General features: G+C 50.3%; 1 protein-coding gene across 2 annotated transcripts in view; it reads right to left on the reverse strand.

Annotated features, from left to right (window-relative positions):
• Positions 1-5,327, reverse strand: part of LOC308529329 (pancreatic lipase-related protein 2-like) — a gene marked incomplete at both ends in the record, with an annotated part of 32,122 nt that extends 26,795 nt beyond the window's left edge. The window contains 4 exons of one of the 2 annotated variants that reach the window (XM_081105374.1): positions 773-898; positions 2,575-2,729; positions 5,063-5,111; positions 5,271-5,327. In XM_081105374.1, the coding sequence (XP_080961500.1) occupies positions 773-898; positions 2,575-2,729; positions 5,063-5,111; positions 5,271-5,327 (387 nt within the window). Of the gene's footprint in view, positions 1-772; positions 899-2,574; positions 2,730-5,057; positions 5,112-5,270 lie in introns of both variants that reach the window. The other variant, XM_081105375.1, reaches the window with a different exon arrangement.
• Between the last annotated feature and the right edge of the window lie 14,417 nt (positions 5,328-19,744).

Genomic DNA, 19,744 nt, shown 5'->3' on the forward strand with positions numbered 1-19,744 from the left:
TTCTACTCTGGGCAAGTGTTGAACTTTGCCTGCCTTAATTTCCTCATTTATAAAATGGGAACAATAACTCTACCTTCCTCACAACATGCTTGGGGTGGGGGGGGGGGGTGGTCTAATGAGACAAAGACTGTGAAATAATGATCACAGTGTCAGGCTCAGAGGAAGTGCTCAGAAAATGGATGTTATGAATAATGATTCATCCCTAACATTCCTGATACTTTCAGAACTGCGCCATCCAATACTGTGGCCACTGGCCCCGGGTGGCTATTTACAATGAATCAAATTCCACAGAATTTAACATCAAGTCTTTGGTCAACTCCCTGCATTTCAGGTCCTGGGTGAGCGCAGGGGAACAGTGGCTCCTGGTTGGGACATGACGCCATGGAGCCTTTCCGCCCTCACAGAGAGCTCTGTGGGACAGAAGGGTTTCAGGGGACACGTTTACGATGGTTTCTAATGTCACACGGGGGCTTTACATAAACCATCGAGACCAATGCCAGGGAATTAGCTGACGCCTCTGCTTCGGGGCGTTTTGATTGGGCTCTGGGTCTCTTTAGTATCCAGAGGAGAGGATGGGCAGGAGGTGAGGGGGTCGGGATAACTTGACAGTGGACGCTCCAGAGGACCCAGGGTTTCCTCAGAGTTTTGAGGAAGGAGCATCTGTCCCTGGACGATCTGCGTTCCCAGTCTTGGGGGCAGTGACCTGCAAAGTGTTTGAATCTGGGTGCTGGGTGCTGGTCTCAGCGGGGAGTGGCCGGGGGCAGGGCCCTACCTGGCACATGTCCTTCAGCCATCTCTCCTCCCCCTTGTCTATGAAGCCGTGGATGATGAAGCGCGTCTTGCGGTCCAGATGGAAGTTTGAAGCGTTCACAGTAGCCAGGTCCGTGGAGGAGATCCGCTGGTTAAAGTGGAAAAGGTGAATTGGGATGTTGGCCTTTCCAAGCCAATGGCCTGTGAGAGCCAGTTCCAGGGAGACTGGGTCACGGGATCAGCTCCCACAAAGTTGGGTCGGGATAGAACAGGAGGTCCTGAGCTGGGCTTTGAGGACAGGATTTACAAGGTCCACATTCATGGACTTCCTGGCATTTCTGTTAATTATGAAATTGGCAACAAGCCACGGTTATTGTAACAGCACTCTGTCACCAATGGGAGTCACGGGTATTTTCCTGTCACAGGACAGTGGTCGGAGTCGTCTTAAAAATCAGTTATTCTCATTACTATTTGTAGTGGCCTTAGGTAAACCAACCCGTGGATCTTGTTCTTTAGTGAGATAATAATAAAGCAGCATAGATATGACTGGGACATATATTTATCATTTCAAATGTTCTCATAACTGTTTTTCAATCTAATTGGTTTCCTTTGTAATCCAATGTGTTTTATTTCACTTTTAAATAAATCGTCCTGAGAAGGGACCCCTCGGCTTCCCCAGATGGTGGAAGATGTTCTTGGAACAGAAACAGTGAAGGACCCCAGGCCAAAAGCACCAAAACAGAGGAGATGTGGCTCATTGGAGCCACGAAGGGCACCTCAAGCTTGTAGCACTTAACAACTGATGCCCACCTGCCAGGGGCCCCTTCACCAGCCCCCTGGGCACCACGCCTGAAGTAGGATCAGAAGATAAAAACAGCCAAACCACTAGTCCAAGGGGACTCCCAGCTGGGGGATCCAAGAGGTAGTTTGTCACCTACAATCCCACCGCAGCTGGCCTCAGGGATGGATGGCCAGTCACGAGCTCTCCAAACTGTCAGGGGTGGCACTGTGAGCAGCTGAGCTCTGAGCACATTCTTCCTGGTCACTTGTAAGCACCTGGAAGAGCCTGTCCTGCCTCCACCAGCAGGCCTTCTGGGGACTGGAGGTCACTCCCAGGGTCCTTTTTGCTTTTGTGGTTAGATGGCCCCTCCCACTCAGGCCAGAGTGGCTCCGTGGCCAGAGCATTGGCCTATGCACTGAAGGGTCACTGGTTTGATTCCCGCTCAAAGGATTGCACCTGGGTTGTAGGTTTGATCCCAAGACTCAGTTGGGGCTCATATGGGAGGCAACCATTCAATGTGTCTCTCTCACATCAATGTGTCAATGTTTCTCTCTCTCTCTCTCTTTCTCTCCCCTCCCATCCCTCCCTTCCACTCTTTAAAAAGCAATGGAAAAAATATCCTCTGGTGAGGATTAACACCAACAAGTCCCTCTCCCACACCTGTTTTCTGGCTCATCAGGAAGGACTGACACACCCACCCTCATTCCCTGAGGGGCTTCTCTCCCCTCACCCCCAGTGCAGGAGAAGATGGACACACCAGGCCTGGATTCCCCATAAATGCTGCTCCTACCCGCTTCCTCCCAGGATTGGGGGTCAGTGCCAGGAAGGCCTGTGCACAGTGTGTGGAATGTGGGCGTTTCTGGGCCCGGCACCCATAGACCTGATCAGGGGTTCCCGATCCTGAGAGCTAAGGTGGCTGCCAGTGGTGAGGGAGCATTGGCCCGACCCCCCCACAGCCCTGTCTTTTCCTTAGAGAACCGCGTGCAGACGCCAGTGTGGGCGCCTCCCTCCACCCCCCTGCAGTCCCGCCAGGCCCCTCTTACTTGGAAGCTATTGGGATTCTCATTTGTGTAGAGAAGAAACCGGGTGTTGATGAGCTTGGGGGGCCATGGGAATAGTTTCAGGGGCCGCTGTAAGATCCCAGTCCATGGCTTCTCATCAGGGAAGCAGCCAAAAGGTTGATAGCAGACCTGCTTTCCTGGGGCAGAGACAGCAGCAAAGGGGACAGTGTGAGTTCAGAAAAGAAGTGACCTCGCCTCAGCTACTTAGGAGGCGATTCAGGGTGCTGCCCGGGCTGGCGAGGCCAATGCTGGACTGCACCTGCTGTCAGTGCTCCCAAATTCCACGGAGACAAGAATCGCCTCTGCACACTCCCAGCGCTTTCCTGGACGCTTCAGATTCACAGGGAGGGCAGGGGGGCACAGGGATCTGCTTGTTTCATGCTGTTTTCACCCTGATCATCAGGCCAGAGGGGGATTGGCTGAGCTTCCTGGTAACCTTCTGCCTTAAAACTACCTCTTCCTGGAGAGCCCCAGACGGCCCTTTACATGCCATCACCCGGCATCAGGGATGACAGTGCCTGCGGTTCTGTAGCGCAGAGATGCTGCTGGGTGGACCCTGATGCTGGCGCCACACCCAGCACAGCAGCCGATCCTGGGTGAGGTCCAATCCCCTTGTCTTCATGTCACCCCTGGACGCACATTGCCCCTCCCCCAATTATTCTCTGTCATTTTTTAGGTTTTCCCTGTTGTTCTCAGAAAAGGTACATTTCTTAAGGCCAGGGATGACTGAGTTTTGCATTATTCTGTATACAGTAGTGGCTCAATACATGCAACCGATGATCCAAATAACCACGTCCACAGCTGAGGTTCATTCCTCTAGACTACACACAAGCATTTTCACAGAGAGCGCTCACTGAGGGCGCATGCTCAAATCCAGAGGATTTCAATGGCTCTTCTCCCTTAGGCTTCCTCAACTCCGAAACTGATGGTGCCAGAGGTTGGCCATTCACTCAAACACTGACAATACTCATCAGTTTTTAGCACCTGAAGCAAGAGTAGACTGTTTACTCTGTGTCAGGTACCACACTAGCGCTTCCCCAGCATTATTCCCTTTAAGCCTCAAAATAGCCCATGATAAGGAATTACTTCCATTTTACAGATGGGAAAACCAAGGCACAGAGAGACAAAGTAAGCTGTCCAAGGTCACAGCCAATGGGGGAGGGGACAGGATTTGAACAAGGGAGTTTAATTGGGAATAAAGCTAGGCACTGAGGAGATGGAAAGACATATCAGGTACAAACCCAGTCTTGAACGAGAGGAAATCTAACAGAGAAGGAATCATGATGACCTTGACTTCCTTCCAGGAAGAGGGACCAGTCCCAGAGGAAGGGCTGTTGAGACTAAAGCAAGTCTTGCTTCAGGTGGTAAATGCAGGAGCTTGAAGGCCAGGGTCCGGCACCAGGGCTGTTATGTGGTTAGTGAGTGGGAGGTGCTGGTGAGGGTGGTGGGGCTTGTGCTCCATGAAGGTGTTTTCAGGAACCCAGTGTGGGAGGCTCAGAGGCAGGAGAGCCAGGGAGAGGTGGGGGTTGGAGTGGGGCAGTTCATGGGTGGTGGGTCTGAGAGGTAACAGGCATTCTAGCCTTGGGTGACACTGGAAATGACTGGAAGGGTGGAGAGACGGGGTAGGGAGTGAGTGGTATCTTAGCCTGGACAATTGACTGTGAGGCGTAGTGGGAGGCCCTGGTGGAGCTGCCTGGAAATTGGAGGGGGCGGGTGGGGATAGGGACCTGTGGGGAGTAGAGGCTGGGCAAAGGGGAAGGCACAGGAAAAGGGAGAGGAGAGCGCTGGGAGTGACCTCTGTGGGACGCCCACATTTAGGGCAGGAGGAGGCAGGGGAGGAGCAAAGGAGACCAAGAGGGGCCAGAAAGGCCCGAGGAGCAGCCAAACCCAGGTGGGCTCTGCTCTCCTGAGTCAGGTCCTGCTGTGTGGCCAAGATGGAAGGGAGGCCAAGAGTGGGCTGGGCGAGGTGAGGAGGAAAGGAGGACTCGTGGTGCAGAAGGAAACCCAGCAGAAAGGAGGCCGGGGGAAAGGCTCAGATTGGAGCTGGAGAGGCAGAGGTGGCAACAGCTAGAGGAGTGATGGGGAGGGAGGGACAGTTCTCTGCGGGACATCCATGTAGCTTAGGATTCAGACACGCACTTGTCCACGCAAGGCACTGAGGGTTTTGGAGGACTGTGGAGAGCACCGTCCCCCAACACCGCTGCCCAACAGCCTACCACTTCGGTCACCCCATCACAGCCAGTTGCTGGAGGAAAAGGGGGGGTGGGTCCCCAGGGTCATCTTTGTCCAAGATGATGCCCTGTGTTTGCTACAGCATCAACACTCCCCCAATGGTGGCAATTGTTTTTGTTGAAATAATGATAACGCTGTTCATTTGATGATAATGATGATGAGGCCTCTAGCTGCCCCACCCGGAGGCCATCCCAGGCATGGTCCCTTCATCCCCATGGGGATGGGACAGCTACCTCACCTCTGACGGTGGCCAGCAGGAGGAGGCCGACGATCCAGGAGGGCAGCATCTACATGGATGAAAACACAGACAGTGGGGACCATCACCCAACCCAGACAGGGCAGGCGGCCTGGAGCCCAGGGAAGCCCGGTGCCTGGGTCCCATCAGGCTGTCCCTCCAGGTGGGGACCCTGAGGGTGAGGCCTCCCCACATAAGGAGAGGGTAGCACCTCTCTGGAACACGGATACAGGATCCTCCCAGGACAGTGGCTGCTCCTCTGGGCCATGTCCCTCTGGCTGCCCAACCCTGCCAAGCGCCCTGCCCAGGCAGAGCCATGACTTACTGTGAGACACCTGTGCTCCACTCAGCCTCGGGATGGCTGTGGCCTTTTATAACCAGGTTTTATCCTTTGGACTCTTTAGAGGAAAGGACAGGAAGATGGATAATGTGCTTTGCAATGAGATTATCATAAATACATACAGTCACCTGAGTGGGGATCAGAGCTTTTTAAAGTGAGATCAGAGGGGGAAAAAAAACAGACTTTGGGACAGGTGTTATATTGGAAATCAGCAAGCTAAATAGAGGACGCCTTAATCAGTAAGCCAAATTTGGAGTCTTTATTACACCGGCGTTCTCAGATGAGTTACCTCCAGAGACTGAGCAAACTAATATGAAGGAGGCTTTCCTTTATACATTCCTAGTTCCTTTGTCTCCTAAATATGGGGATTCCGGACCTTTTGCAGGTTTTACAAAGAGCCCTATGTAGTGGGAGATATTTTGCAGGAAGCTTGTAGCCTTGAGCACAGTACCATTTAGATAACTCAAACACACCTGGCCTGGCAGTAACCAGGGATGGCAGCAGAGCAGCTTGCAAGGCCAGGTAATTGAGCTTCTTTTCCCTATTATTTGAGCAAGTGTGTTTACAGAACCAAGAATAGCGGAGTTAATTCATAGAACAAAGGACCATCTATGTTTAGTGGACAATTTCAAATAGCAGTTTTTGCAACATGGAGGTTACGGGAGCAAGATGGAGTGCCTACGCTTCACAGGAAAGGACCCCATTAATCTGAATCTATATGTTCAGCTGCCAAAAGATTGTGTTTCTGTGGTGAGAAGAGGGAACACCAAGCCTCCTGTTCAGAATCACTTTGTAAGAGGAGCCCAAGCCCATCTTGGTGCCTGTAGGTGTTGGCAGGAATGGGGTCTGCAGGTTTGCTTTTCGTAGAAGGCACCTGGGTATGAGGGCACGCGTCTCCTCTTCTCCGGGGGTGGGCTTGGTGGAGAGCTGCCTCAAAGGACCTGGACAGAGAACAAAAGCAAAGGCAACCCTTTGTTGAGCAAGAAAGAGTCAAACAAACACTGTTTACAGAGATAGCGTTGTTTGGAAACCATATAGTCTATTTCCAAAGAATTTCGGAGCTGTGTGGACTGTACTTTGACCTCGAGATAAGAAGGTGGAGCTGGCCTGGCCTGTCTCTTCCAGGATCGAGGATGAAGCCCACAACCTGGGCATGTGCCCTGACATGGAATTGAATGGTGACCTCCTGGTTCATAGGTCGACGCTCAACCACTGAGACACACAGGTGGGCAGAGTTTCTCTCTCTTGCTCACTGAATTCCAGGCGCACTGGCCTGGAAACTTTTTGAAAGTGCCCACCCTGGGGTCTTTGCATATTCTGTTTCCTTCTACCAACACATACCATCCCCACTCTCTTCTGACGTAAGTCAAAGTATCCCCCCTCTTCCAAGAAACCTTCCTCACTGCCCAGAGTGGGACCAGGTCTGCCTTTGCAATCTAATCATGTTCCAATTTTCCTTCCATGGAACATATCCCAGCTGGTAATCGTATTTCAGTGCCTGTTTGTTTAGACCTTGCCTTGGTGGGAGGGTTGCGGTGTGTATGGTCATTTCTGTGTGGCCAGAGCCTAGCACTGCCCCTGGCAGGTACCTTGATCACTGTTGGATCAGGCATTGTGGGAGGAAAGGATGGGACCTTGGAAGCTTAATGACTCATGGGCTGGTGAGCTGGGTAACTTCTAGATCTCTCCTGCCTTCCCCTCCCTGCCCTGTGGCCAGGAGGAATCTTCTCTGGCCTCCCTTGGCCTTGCCCTTGGCCCTCTGGTTGGGTTCATCCAATGGGAGGCACCTCGGGGAGATCAGAGGGGAGGAGGAAGGGTGCAGTGGTTCTCAACCTGGGGGTCGCGACCCCTTTGGCAGTCAAAGGACCCTTTCACAGGGGTCGCCTAAGACCATCCTGCATATCAGATATTTACATTATGATTCATAACAGTAGCATCATTACAGTTATGAAGTAGCAATGAAAATAATTTTATGGTTGGGTCACAACATGAGGAACTGTATTTAAAGGGCCAGAAGGTTGAGAACCACAGGGTTAGAGTATTTCTACCCAGGCTCCCTCCCATCTGTGCTGGCATTGGGCAATGTTGCACTTCTGTCCTGGGGACTGCAGCTCCTCTCAAACAGCTCCCTCCCATGGCGCCAGCTCCTTACATGTTCCTATGACAGCTCCCTTGCTCCCTCGGGGGTCAGGCCACCAGGATGTCAGAGCTTCCAGCTGCTGCTGAGCCCTGTCCACCTCTGTAACTAGTCCCTTTGATACGCCCTTTGAGCGGGCCGTCTCTTTGCCACTGGGGTCCCTCACAGGGGCAGCTGGACACTGGTCCCCCTCTCCCCCGATGGAGAATGTGGTTCAGAGGCCTGGGGTCCCTCTGGGGGATTAGCTAGGCTCTGGGCACCTTCCTTTCCTCACTCCATAATGAGGATCTCGATCCTTATCAGGGAAGGTTCAGAATTGAGTAGTTCTTGAGTTTCTGGTTTTGAAGCCCACACTACACTGTGTGGCCAGATTATTATGCCCACCCCATCAGTACAATGAAGTGAATTAGTTATGCAAATAAAAATAAAACCTTGAGAGTATTTGCTTAGGAAGTTTTCCATATTCAGTATTTTTGGAAGTGTCAATGAAGTACTGATGGGTTGGTCATAATCATCTGTCCGGTCAGTGCAGTAGCAGCCAACCTATTCTGTGGTTTGGTTGTAGTTTTTTCCAAAGGTTTAGTACATTATCTTCAAATTGTGGGTCCCATCACCCATGCCCCCCCTGGTTCCTGCCATAGATTAGTCCAGGAATCAGGGAACTGCTTGCCTGAGTGGCATTTCATCTGGTCAACAGCCACCAGCTCCTGCTGGGGTCCTCCCAGGGCAGAGATGTTCACCAGGCTCCTGGACCCCTGTGCCCCTGGGTGGAAACCAGGAGTCATATCTTCGATGAGAAAAAAAGAACTTTGATGAGAAAAAGAAGTTATATCTTGGTTTTCACTGTGTGAATCTTAGACTTGCTTTCATGATTGTAGGGAACACACCACAGCCATACCTGTCACCTTAGACCAGTGGAAATCTCACATCTGCTCACACTCATGACATTCGTTACAAACAGCTGGAGATGATGCTACTGCAATCACTACTCTGCCATGATTGGGATTCTTAGAACCACCACACTGTCTGACGTGCTGCTATTCAATACAGGCCTAAAGGAACATGCTATTGCACAAATGGGTTCTTTTTACTATTTGGATACTATTTCAATATAATTCATTTATGCTGTAAGCTCCTGTATTTTATTTTACATTTAAAAACATTATTCTGAGAAGAGGACCACGTTTTCCCCAGGCAGCCTGGGGGCCCCTGGCACAGAAATGGTTAAGACCCTTGTCCAGGGAAACCACCAAGGAGGAGTGTAAAGAGTGAGTGTTAAACAAGCCAGAACAACCGCCCAAACCCCACAGGACCTGGGATTGCAGTCTACCTGATTATTCAAAACACTGTGATAGAAATATGCTGCTGTGGAATATATGATACAGTACAGGCAAAAAACACAGGCATAACAGCAAACCTATTGTGTACTCACACACAAATCCTATCTTTTTGTTTGTTTGTTTTTAAAGGGTGTGTAGAGGGAGCTAAATCATAATGCCAACAATGGTTATTTAGATGATGGTGCTATCGGTCATTTTTATTTTCTTGTTTGTGCCCTCCACCGCCCCAATTTTCCATAGGCAACAGCTATCATTAACATAATCAGGAAGAAATGTTATCTTAAGTCCTTATTTGAGCCGGACTGGTGTAGCTCAGTGGTTGAGCATGAACCTATGAACCAGGAGGTCACAGTTTGATTCCCGGTCAGGGCACATGCGTAGGTTGCGGTCTCCATCCCCACTAGAGGGCGTACAGGAAACAGCCAATAGATGATTCTCTCCCTTTCCCTTCCTCTCTGAAATCAATAAAAATATTTTTTTTAAAAGAATCCTTATTTGAATTGATTAGGAGATATTTTAATCTTTCAGAGATTGGGCCTTTTCAGAAAAAAAAGTCACATCTCAACACAAGGTAGCTGGCACTCTCTTCAAAGCGCGGGGGCAAGGCTCAGCGAGTAGGTGGGATATTTTCCAGTTTCCAGATGCCCTGGGAGCGTGACCCACAAAGTCCCAGAAGAGAAACCAGGAGACAGACCCCTCACCTGCCTGGGCGGGAGCAGTGAGCCTGCTGTCCGGCCTCTCAGACATGAGCCACGGGAGGTGTAGCTGGCTGGTCCCCCTCCCAAACCACAGAGTTTGGGGATCACTGCTCTGGGCTCAAGATCACTGAGATCTTTGCCCTTGAAATTAAGGGGACCACGACCACAGCGGTTCCTCGAAACTGCCCTCGTGCTAACCTCATCCACGGGATCACATCATGCATCAAAATGTAAGCTCCCACTAATTCATCTGATACCAATCTTTACAAAATGGCTCCTGGCCCGGCAGGTGTGACTCATCTGGTTGAGTGTCATCCCCTGCACCAAGAGGTCTCTGGTTCAATTCCCTGTCAGGGCACATGCCCAGCTTGCAGGCTCAGCCCCCAGTAGGGGGTGTGTAGGAGGCAGCCAATTGGTGTTGCTATTTCTCTCTCTCCTCCTCTCCCTTCCTCTCTTTCTAAACAAATCAGTAACATTTCAAAAAATGATAAATAAGAACATAAAAAATGGCTCCTATAAAACACAAGAAAACAACCACCCAATGACACTTATCAAAGTTGAATAAAGGCGATTTAAAAAATTGATTAATAATATCTAATTCCTCCACAACTTCAAGATTAAGATCACCAGGTTCAGTGTGCAAATCTGTAACTCCTTTTGTTGAAGCCGTTCTGCATGGCGATTCTTTCCTTAATCTTTATCCTTTTTGTTTCCCCCTAGCCTACAGTTGCCAGATCATTGTCTGTCTGGGCCGGTAGAGAGGTGATTTTAGGGGCGGGTAGAGAGATGATTTTAGTGCCCGGCAAATTATCATGATTAGCACAGGCTGCATCCTTAATGAGCTCATTCCTGCCACAGAAGACAATGCCATTACCTGACCAGAGAAAATTCCCTGGGCTGGGAGGGCTGAAGAATCAGAGGGTGCGAACTTGTGTGGTTTCCTTTGATATGAGGGCCTCCTGTCAGGATAGTCTGACTTCCATGGCAATTAAAACGATCCTTCGGGGTCAGCTCTTTCTTCTGGTGTGAAAACTGACAGTTGCCCTGGAGGCTGGATGTGGGAGGGGATGCACGGGTTTTGGGGCCTCACACCCCCTCCGGGAGTGGTGACTGGCTGGTTCTAAACAGGCTCTCAGCCGTGGCTGTCACTTCGCTCTAGCACCATGGTTTCTACCTCGAATTGGTTCAAGAAAGAAGAGAGCACAAGCAGGAAGCACAAAGGGATAATGAATGTGACAGCCAGTACAATGGAGGGCGGATGCTGGGAGCTGGGCTTCGGTGTCATCACGTCGGTGTGTGTCCCATACCTGCTAACTGTGCTCGATGGGAAACTTAGGCACCCTAAGCCTTAGGTTTCAGTTATAAAATGAGAATACCTTCCTCAGAGGTTGTTTGGGAGGATGAAATGGGGGTAATGTTCACAAAGGGTGTGGCCTACCATTTTATATATATATGTATTTATTTCTTTCAGAGAGGAAAGGAGAGGGAGAGAGAGAGAGAGAGAGAGAGAGAGAGAGAGAGAGAGAGAGAGAGAGAGAAACATCCACACCCCACAGTGGGGATCGTGCCGGAAACCTGAGCATGTGTCCTTGCATTGCATGCCCCCTAAAGAGAGCTTTACCAAGTTCATTCCCTGGGCTTGCAAATAAAGCTGCTTTTGGAAATTTGAATTTGTTGTTTTGAAGATCCTTTTGGCTTTGTGAATACCCAAGCTCCATTCCTGATCTGCCTCAAACAAAAACAGAGCATTAAAGTGTTTAAGGTTCAATCAAAGGCTTGCTGGGAGGGCACCATTTTAAAATCACAGAAAAATCAATTTGATTTTTATTTTGAACGTGATTTTTCACAAATAGCGTTCTAATAGATAACACTGATTACACGGTAGCAGATGTAATTTCTATATACCCAGCTCTACGTCTTTGTCAGAGTCATCATTAAGGAATTTGGCACGTATGCAGGAGAACAATAAATGTCAACTGAAATATACACCAGCTACGTATAGATGGGCGGCTGAAGTGCAAGATGCTGGCGCACGCTATACTTAGAAGTAATAAGATGTGGTCCCAAGTAGCTTGCGTTTTCAAACAAGAACTCTCTTTATGTTGTCATTGAAAGCGTCTCATATTCCTGAAGGTCAGGAATGAATGGCACTATTACCATTTAAAGCTAGTGAAAGGAAAAGTAATTTGATGTTCATTTAACATAACATTTTATGAAATAGCTTTGTAAAGTAGTCATTATTTTTCCCAACAGGAGGCTGGGAAGGCAGGGAGATGCCTGGTTTTCCACCAAGGGCTTTGTATCCCACCCTTGTCACTGCTGACCTCCGACTCAGTGGGGGACTGAGGAACGATGGGGTTTGTGGGGGGGGGGGGACAGGCACAGGCAGGTGCTGCCCTGGTCCTGGGAGCACAGGTAGAAAGAGAGGCAGCTGGGAGTCAAGGCCAGCTCCGCCCCCTTGTGGAGCCCCATTTCACACTCTGAGAATGAGTAAGCCTTAAGATTAGCCAGTGCCATTTAGACTCTTAGAAGGAGACACGTGTTGGTTCTCAACCCTGGCTATACATGTCCCACAGATTTTTAAAAAATACTGGTGCTGGGCCCCACCCCAGAAATTCCTATTGTTCCCTGCGACGGCCTGGGCATGGGGTTTCCTTTGAAAGCTCCCCAGTCAATTCTATTACGCAGCGATGGCGAGAACCTCTGTTCTATAATTTGCCCCCCTACTGGGGATCAAGTCTGCAACTTGGGCATGTGCCCTGATGAGGACTGGAACTGGTGACCTCTTGGTTCCTGGGTCAACCCTCAATCACTGAGCCTTGCTTCCTACACATGGCAATGCATTTCTTTGCATAAATTCAATAAGACCGATTTCCAAGAGTGGTTTTATTGACCTAAAGCTTTGATTGGAGTGTCATGTTTTAAAGAGCCCTGTCTGAACTCTGAAGACTTGAAGCCAATAGGATGCCATGGAGAAAGCCTGGTATCCTGCTTAGTAGCCCTGAAAATGGCTGGCAATAAAGTGCCAGGCCCATACCCTGCCATCACTGGCTGTTAGTCAGAGTAGAAGGGGAGCAATGAGGGTGCCTCTGTGTCTGTACAGCATCCACACACACTCTATGCCAGTGATGGCGAACCTTTGAGCTCGGCGTGTCAGCATTTTGAAAAACCCTAACTTAACTCTGGTGCTGTTTCACATATAGAAATTTTTTGATATTTGCAACCATAGTAAAACAAAGACTTATATTTTTTATATTTATTTTATATATTTAAATGCCATTTAACAAAGAAAAATCAACCAAAAAAATGAGTAAGCCTTAAGATTAGCAAGTGCTACTCTTAAGACTTACTCATAGGTTCGCCATCACTGCTCTATGCCACCACGAGGAGGAGGAGCTACTAAAATAAGCCTTGTAGCCGGCATGGCCCAGGTAAAGTTGACACAGGTGAGGAACTCACCTAACTCAGCAGATACTGCAGGCAGGCCTGATAGCAGCTAGATGGCTTGGTTTCCCTGCCCTCCAGGGCACATTAAGACTCAATCATGAAATTCCCGCAAAGGTGGTCAGTTACCATTCTTGTTGTGTTTATGCAAATAATCAGGTCAAATTGAATACAATAAGTAAATTAATCTTAATTTGGCCCTTTAATAAGGGTAATTTTAAGAAGAAAAATTCTATTTCAATAGGAGTTATTAGAACTGAAATGTTTTCTTTTCCTTTCACCAGACCATTTGTTGTAACTCTTGCTGTTCTAATTGCTCAATAATACTAAATTTTGTAATACAGTTTGTCTCCAACAGGTCACAAGCTCACCTCCTTCTGTGCCCAGGCCTCATCGTCCCTCTGACAGGCGCACTGTCAAGGATCTCTCGGCTCTAAAGAAAACTCCGTCCCTCTTTAGCATGGAAGTAGCCAGAGGAGCCCACCGACATCCATTTTCCCTGAAAGAATTCAAACCCAGGATCCTTGAGGGGAAGTATTAGGCAGTTAGACAGTCATGAGCAGAGCTAGGACGGTAGGCCAACTGGAGAAGAAATAGATGGGGCCCTGAGATGTGCTTCTCACCACCTCATACCAAGTAGGGTTCTCCCCATATAAAATTATATTTGGTAGACCCCCTCCAATACTCCCAAAATTTCAAGAAGAAATAAAAGCTGAAATCCATAACCAATCTTTACTCAAGCTGTTACAGGCTTTGCAGTCCACTCAGAAAGCAGTCCAGAAGCACATCTGAGATGCTCTGCCTGTACCAACTTCTGATCTGATCCATCCCTTCCAACCTGGAGACTCTGTTTGGGTAAAGAAATTTACCACCCAAGGATTGACTCTTACCTGGAAGGGACCGTATACCATTATCCTGACCACCCCCACAGCAGTAAAGGTCAATGGAATCCCAGTGTGGCTCCACCATACCCGACTCAAGGCAGCTAGGCAGAATAAAGAATCGGGACTCCTCATCAGACCCTCTAAAGCTAAGACTCACGTATACCGCAATCATAACTCTTTTTATACTCTCTATAGAGGGGAACCCCCATAGACCTCCCCCCAAAATGGAAACTCAGAAATGGAATAACACGGGAAGTACTGGCAAACCTAACAGAGCAACTGTGTGTGTGTGTGTGTGTGTGTGTGTGTGTGTGGCAGGGGGGTGGGGGGTGGGGGGCACCCAACTCAGTAGTAGAGTCAATGATTTGACTCCCATACATAAAACCAGTGGGGAATGAAGCATAGGCAATCCATCTTGTACCTGTAACCTCTATATTATAAAAACTGCTGTTTGAAATCTTCCACTAAGCATAGATGGTCCTTTGTTTTGTGAATTAACTCTGCTATTCTTGTTTCTGTAAACACGCTTGCTCAAATAAGAGGGAAAATAAGCTCAATTATCTGGCCTTGTGGGCCGCTCTGCTGACATAAGGGTCTGGTCCGTCCCTGGTTACTCTCATGCCAGGTGTCTTTTAGTTATCTGAATTGTGTTGTGCTCAAGGCAACAAGCTTCCTGCAAAGTATCTCCTAGTACATAGGGCTTTTTGCAAAGCCCGCGAAAGGTCCCGAAGTATGGTCCATATCTGGGGGACAAAGAAACCAAAGGGGTATAAAGGGAAAGCTTCCTCCATGTTGCTTTGCTCAGACTTTGAGAGGCAACTCCTCTGAGACCACTGGTGTAATAAAGACTCCAAATTTGGCTTACTAAGGCATCTTCTGTTCAGCTCGCTGATTTCCAATGTAACAGCAGCACCATGCTGGCAAAAGAGCTCCATCATTGAGCGCTACCAGCCACCAGCTCTGGGCTGGCTCTGGAGGGAGAGGAGAGCAGAGCCTTCCATTCAGTCCTCCAGGCGAGCACAGTGGGAGGGAGCCAGCGCCTCAGTAATACTGCCATGCTGGCGGATTAGTGCCCCAAGCAAGGATGTCCCAGGACAGGGTGGCCCAGAGCGGGGAGGAGCAAGGCAGGGAAGGCTCAGCACCATCCTCGAGTCTAGGCCAGGGCTTGCAAGAAGACTGCAGGCTGGGAGGCCAGCCAGGAGGAGAGAGGAGAGAGGACTGTAAGGACAGAGAGGAAACCGGAGGCATAATGGAGGGGGTGGGACTGGTTGGCCACAGGTGAGAGCCCTCTCCCTGGTCAAGGACAGCCTGTCTCACCTCCTCCCCAGACTCACAGACATGGCCGATGACTTGGGGAGAACAATGTTTAAACAGGCCCCCCAAGGTTGTGGGCTACATAACAGGTACTCAGTGAAAGCACTGCCCCGAGCCTTGGATGACTTGGGGTGACCTGGGTCTTGGCTGCAGGTCCAGTGGTAGCCATGTGCTCTGAGGCAGGGAGGCAGCGGATGGAGGCTGAGCTGAGGATTGAACCTGCAACCTGGGTATGTGCCCTGACCGGGAATCAAACCAGTGACCTTTTGGTGCATGGGACAACACTCAACCAACTGAGCCACCCCAGCCAGGGCTGCGCACAGGCCTTTTTAAAGGGCCTTCGTGTGATTCCCACTTGGAGTCCTGCTGGGATATGGTATCCCAGGGCTGTATGCCTACTCATCTCTGAGAAATTATTGTTTGTTTTTTCGTTTTGATGACAATCCACATTTTAACCCAGGAAACAGACAAAGTTTCTCTCTCCTGCGGTCATTTGCCATAAGACCCTTGTTTCCTGGTCGATGGGCAATGAAATGAGATTCATGAGAGGGTCCCGGGGTGGTGAGAACATTCAGCAAAGGTGGCATCCACGTGTTCACTCAGGCCCGGGAAACCACGGGGAGCGGCATCTGGGACTGACACTGTGGACGCCATGCCCAGGGTCCCAGGCTTTGAGAGCAGAGAGTCGGCTCTGGGACCTGGAGGAGCAAGTTTGGAGAAGAGGGAGCGGTGGTGGAGGACTGAGCCTGGCGGGGCAGGAGGCAGGCCTGGGAGGGAGAGCTCAGGGCCAGGTTGCTCAGGGGAGATGGAGAGGCAGCCGACTCCTTGGCAGGGACATTGCAGGTGCAGACACTCAAAAGAGGAAAAGCAGGTTCACTCCAGAACAGCTTGTCCTTCTTCCATGGACCGGACTGTATGGAGGGGGAGTGGCAGCAATGAAGCCGGCAGGGGCCACGTGGTGGCCTGATTAGTCACCTCAGGCTGTCATAACAAAGTGCCGCCGACTGGATGACTCAAACAATAAAACGTATTCTCTCACAGTTCTGGAGGCTGGGGAGCCTGAGACCGGAATTAGCAGGCCTGGCTCCGACGGATCTCTGGGAAGAGCTGCCCACGCCTCCCCTTCAGGTGGCTGCTGCCACCTTGGCCACGCCTCGGCTGGGAGAAGCATCACCAGCTGGGTTCCTTCATGGCCCCCCGGGGTTCTCCCTGAGTGCCCGTCACTGTGTCCACATTTCCCCTTTTTATAAGGACACCAGTCAGACTGACCCGACTCCTCTTTCCTGCGTGACGACCCGATCTCCAAACAGGCTCATGCTCTCAGATCCTGGGCGTTAGGACCCCCAACATATCTTTTGGGGGAAACATAATCCAACCCCTAACAGTGGCCAACTTGGCACGCCTGGTTTAGGAGCGTGGACTCCCCCTAAACTTCACCTGATACCCCAAGTTATTCTCTTTAGAAAAAGCCTGAATGACATAGCCCGGGGCAGGCCCTCCTCCGGGGGCTGTCTTCGGTTTAGGTGCGTATTGACTTGTAGGCACTCGGTGTCTGTGCCCCATGCCCATCAGCCGCATGAGGACAGGGAGGGAGGATGTTCTGCTCACTGTTGTAAGAACGTCCCTCAAGGATGGAAGAGCGCCCCCCCGCTCAACCTCGACAGCTGCTATGCCAGCTGGCAGGGCTCCCCCAGGACCTGACCTGACCCTGCTGCCACCAGCCAACAGGTGGCAGTGAATGACTTTTCCCACAGGTGCTGGCCTCCCCCTTCTTCCCAGGGCAGACAGCTGGCAGAATCTCAGAACCTCGGATCCCCAGAAAGGAGAGGGGAGCTGAGCTGGCCCTGCCATGGGCAGGCAAATGGAAGACAGCCTGGTGCCCCATTGGCCGGCTTTGGCCACCCTGCCAAAGAGACCAGGCAGGCTCAGGACTGTCTGAGACTAGTGACTGTGGCAGGGGTGCCCAGCCCTCCTCGGGGGGCACCTTGGTGCAGGGACAATGTTCCTACATCAGTGGTCTAGATTCCACCCATTACACAGGTCATCAACTGAGACCTTCAAAAGGAGGGAGCAGCAGCACAGTAGGAGGTGGAGCCCTACGACCAAAGCCTGCTCTTGCAATTGCCCTTAAAGGAAGCCCTTTAACCTTTCAGGACCTTGGTGGTCTTGGCTGTAAAGTGGGACTAAACAGGTGCTCTACACTGAGTGGCCAGATTATTATGACCACCCCATCAGTACTTTGTTGGGCCACCTTTTGCCATCAATACTGTGGCAATTATTCTTGGCATTGACTCCACGAGATGTGGGAAGGTGATGCGAGGAATCTGACACCATGCCTGATGAATAGCACTGTCCAGTTCTGTGAGATTTGATGGCTGTGGAACCAGCTGCCTGATGGTTCTTTTAACTTTGTCCCACAAATGCTCAATTGGATTGAGATCTGGTGATTGTGGGGGCCACCTAAGCAAGGTAAAGTCTCCCTCATGTTCTTGAAACCACTCCTGCACAATCCCAGCACCATGGCATGGCACATTGTCTTGTTGGAAGAAGCCATCTCCATTGAGATACGCCATCAACATGATAGGATGAACTTGATCAGCAACGATACTTAGGTATGTTGTGCTATTCAGACGTTGTTCCACAAGAATTAAAGGGCCCAAATCATGCCAAGAAAACATGCCCCAAACCATAATACTGCCCCCACCATCTTGAAGGGTTGTACTCATGCATGTGAGATGCATGCTTTCATGCTGTTTCTGCGAAATTCTCACTCTGCCATCTGCATGATGCAACTAGAAATGTGATTCATCGGACCACATGACTTTTTCCAATGCTCGACTGTACAATCCTTGTGTTCCTGTGCGAATTGGAGACGTTTTATCTTGGTTACTGCAGACAGCAAAGGTGTTCGAACAGGCCTTTGGCTTCCATATCCCATATGATGCAGTGTACGGCTACTTTGCCTACAAATGTCAGGTGGTCATAATAATCTGGCTACTCAGTGTATTTCTTGAGCATTTTCCACTCTGAGAGCTACGATTTGAGCACTGCCATTTCCTCCCAGGACCCCACTTGACCAAGGCCACCCAACTCCTTTCCGACGCTCAGCCCTCAATGCCTGTCCTGGGGGTTACACTCCCCAGATGTGTTTGCTCACCTTATTCTCATTACCTTTGATTTTGTCACCTCTTGGGTGATTTCTTATCCTCGGGAAGGGGGGTTCGGATGGTGTGCTCCCACGGGTGACTGTTGCTTGAATGGAAAGGGAAAGTCTTTTCTCTACATTTCAGTTTCCAAAATTTCTTGTAGGATCCCAGATTTGAAAGGACCTTCAAAGTAGATCCTCAAATTGACCCTCACCTGATTCTTGCCTTCTGTCTGCCTCTGCTCAAGTCGTAATGTTATCCAACCCCACTGAGAAACTATTTTCCAATGACTCTAAGCTTTGGAAAGTTTTTCCTTATAGTGAACAAATCTGCCTTGGTAGTCCCTGGAGGACAGGGGGGACCACCATCTGCCCTTGGCATGTAGAACAGGGCCTGGTGACCTGGACATGGCAAGGATTGAACTAACATCCTCTCCTTCCTCTCCAGCTCTGCCCTCTGGTGGTGGCTATTGACCAGATGAAAAGCCACTCAGGCAAGCAGTTGCCTGATTCCTGGACTAATCTGTGGCGGGAACCAGGAGGGCATGGGTGATGGGACCCACTGACTATTTGAAGATGATGTACTAAACCTTTGGCAAAAACTACAACCAAACCACAGAATAGATTGGCTGCTACTAGTGTGGGCTGCAAAACCAGTAACCCAACAACTACACAATTCTGAACCCTTCCCTGATCAGGACCGATATCCTCCTTATGGAGTGAGGAAAGGAAGGTGCCCAGAGCCTAGCTAATCCTCCCAGATGGACCCCAGGCCTCTGAACCACATCCTCCCTCAGGGGGTGAGAGGGGTCCAGTGTCCAGCTGCACCTGTGAGGGGCCTCAGAGGCAAAGAGATGGCCCACTCAAAGGGCGTATCAAAGGGACTAGTTACAGAGGTGGACAGGGCTCAGCAGCAGGTGGAAGCTCTGACATCCTGGTGGCCTGAAACCTGGAGGGAGGGAGGGAGGGAGCTGTCATAGGAACATGGAAGTAGCTGGGGCCATGGGAGGGAGCTGCTTGAGAGGAGCTGCAGTCCTCAGGACAGAAGTACAACGTTGCCCAACCCCAGCACAGATGGGAGGGAGGCTGGGTAGAAATACTCTAACCCTTCCTCCTCCCCTCTGAGCTCCCTGAGGCGCCTCCCATTGGATGAACATCACCAGAGGGCCAGGGCAAGGCCAAGGGAGGCCAGAGAAGCATCCTCCTGGCCACAGGCCAGGGAGAGGAAGGCACGAGAGATCTAGAAGTTATCCGGCTCACCAGCCCATGAGTCATTACCTTCCAAGGTCCCATCCTTTCCCCCAGCAATGCCAGATTCAACAGTGATCAAGGTACCTGGCAGGGGATGTGCTACGCTCTAGCCACACAGAAATGACCATCCAG

The sequence above is a fragment of the Myotis nattereri genome (assembly GCF_964212035.1).
Source record: "Myotis nattereri genome assembly, chromosome: 13".
NCBI lineage: Eukaryota > Metazoa > Chordata > Mammalia > Chiroptera > Vespertilionidae > Myotis > Myotis nattereri.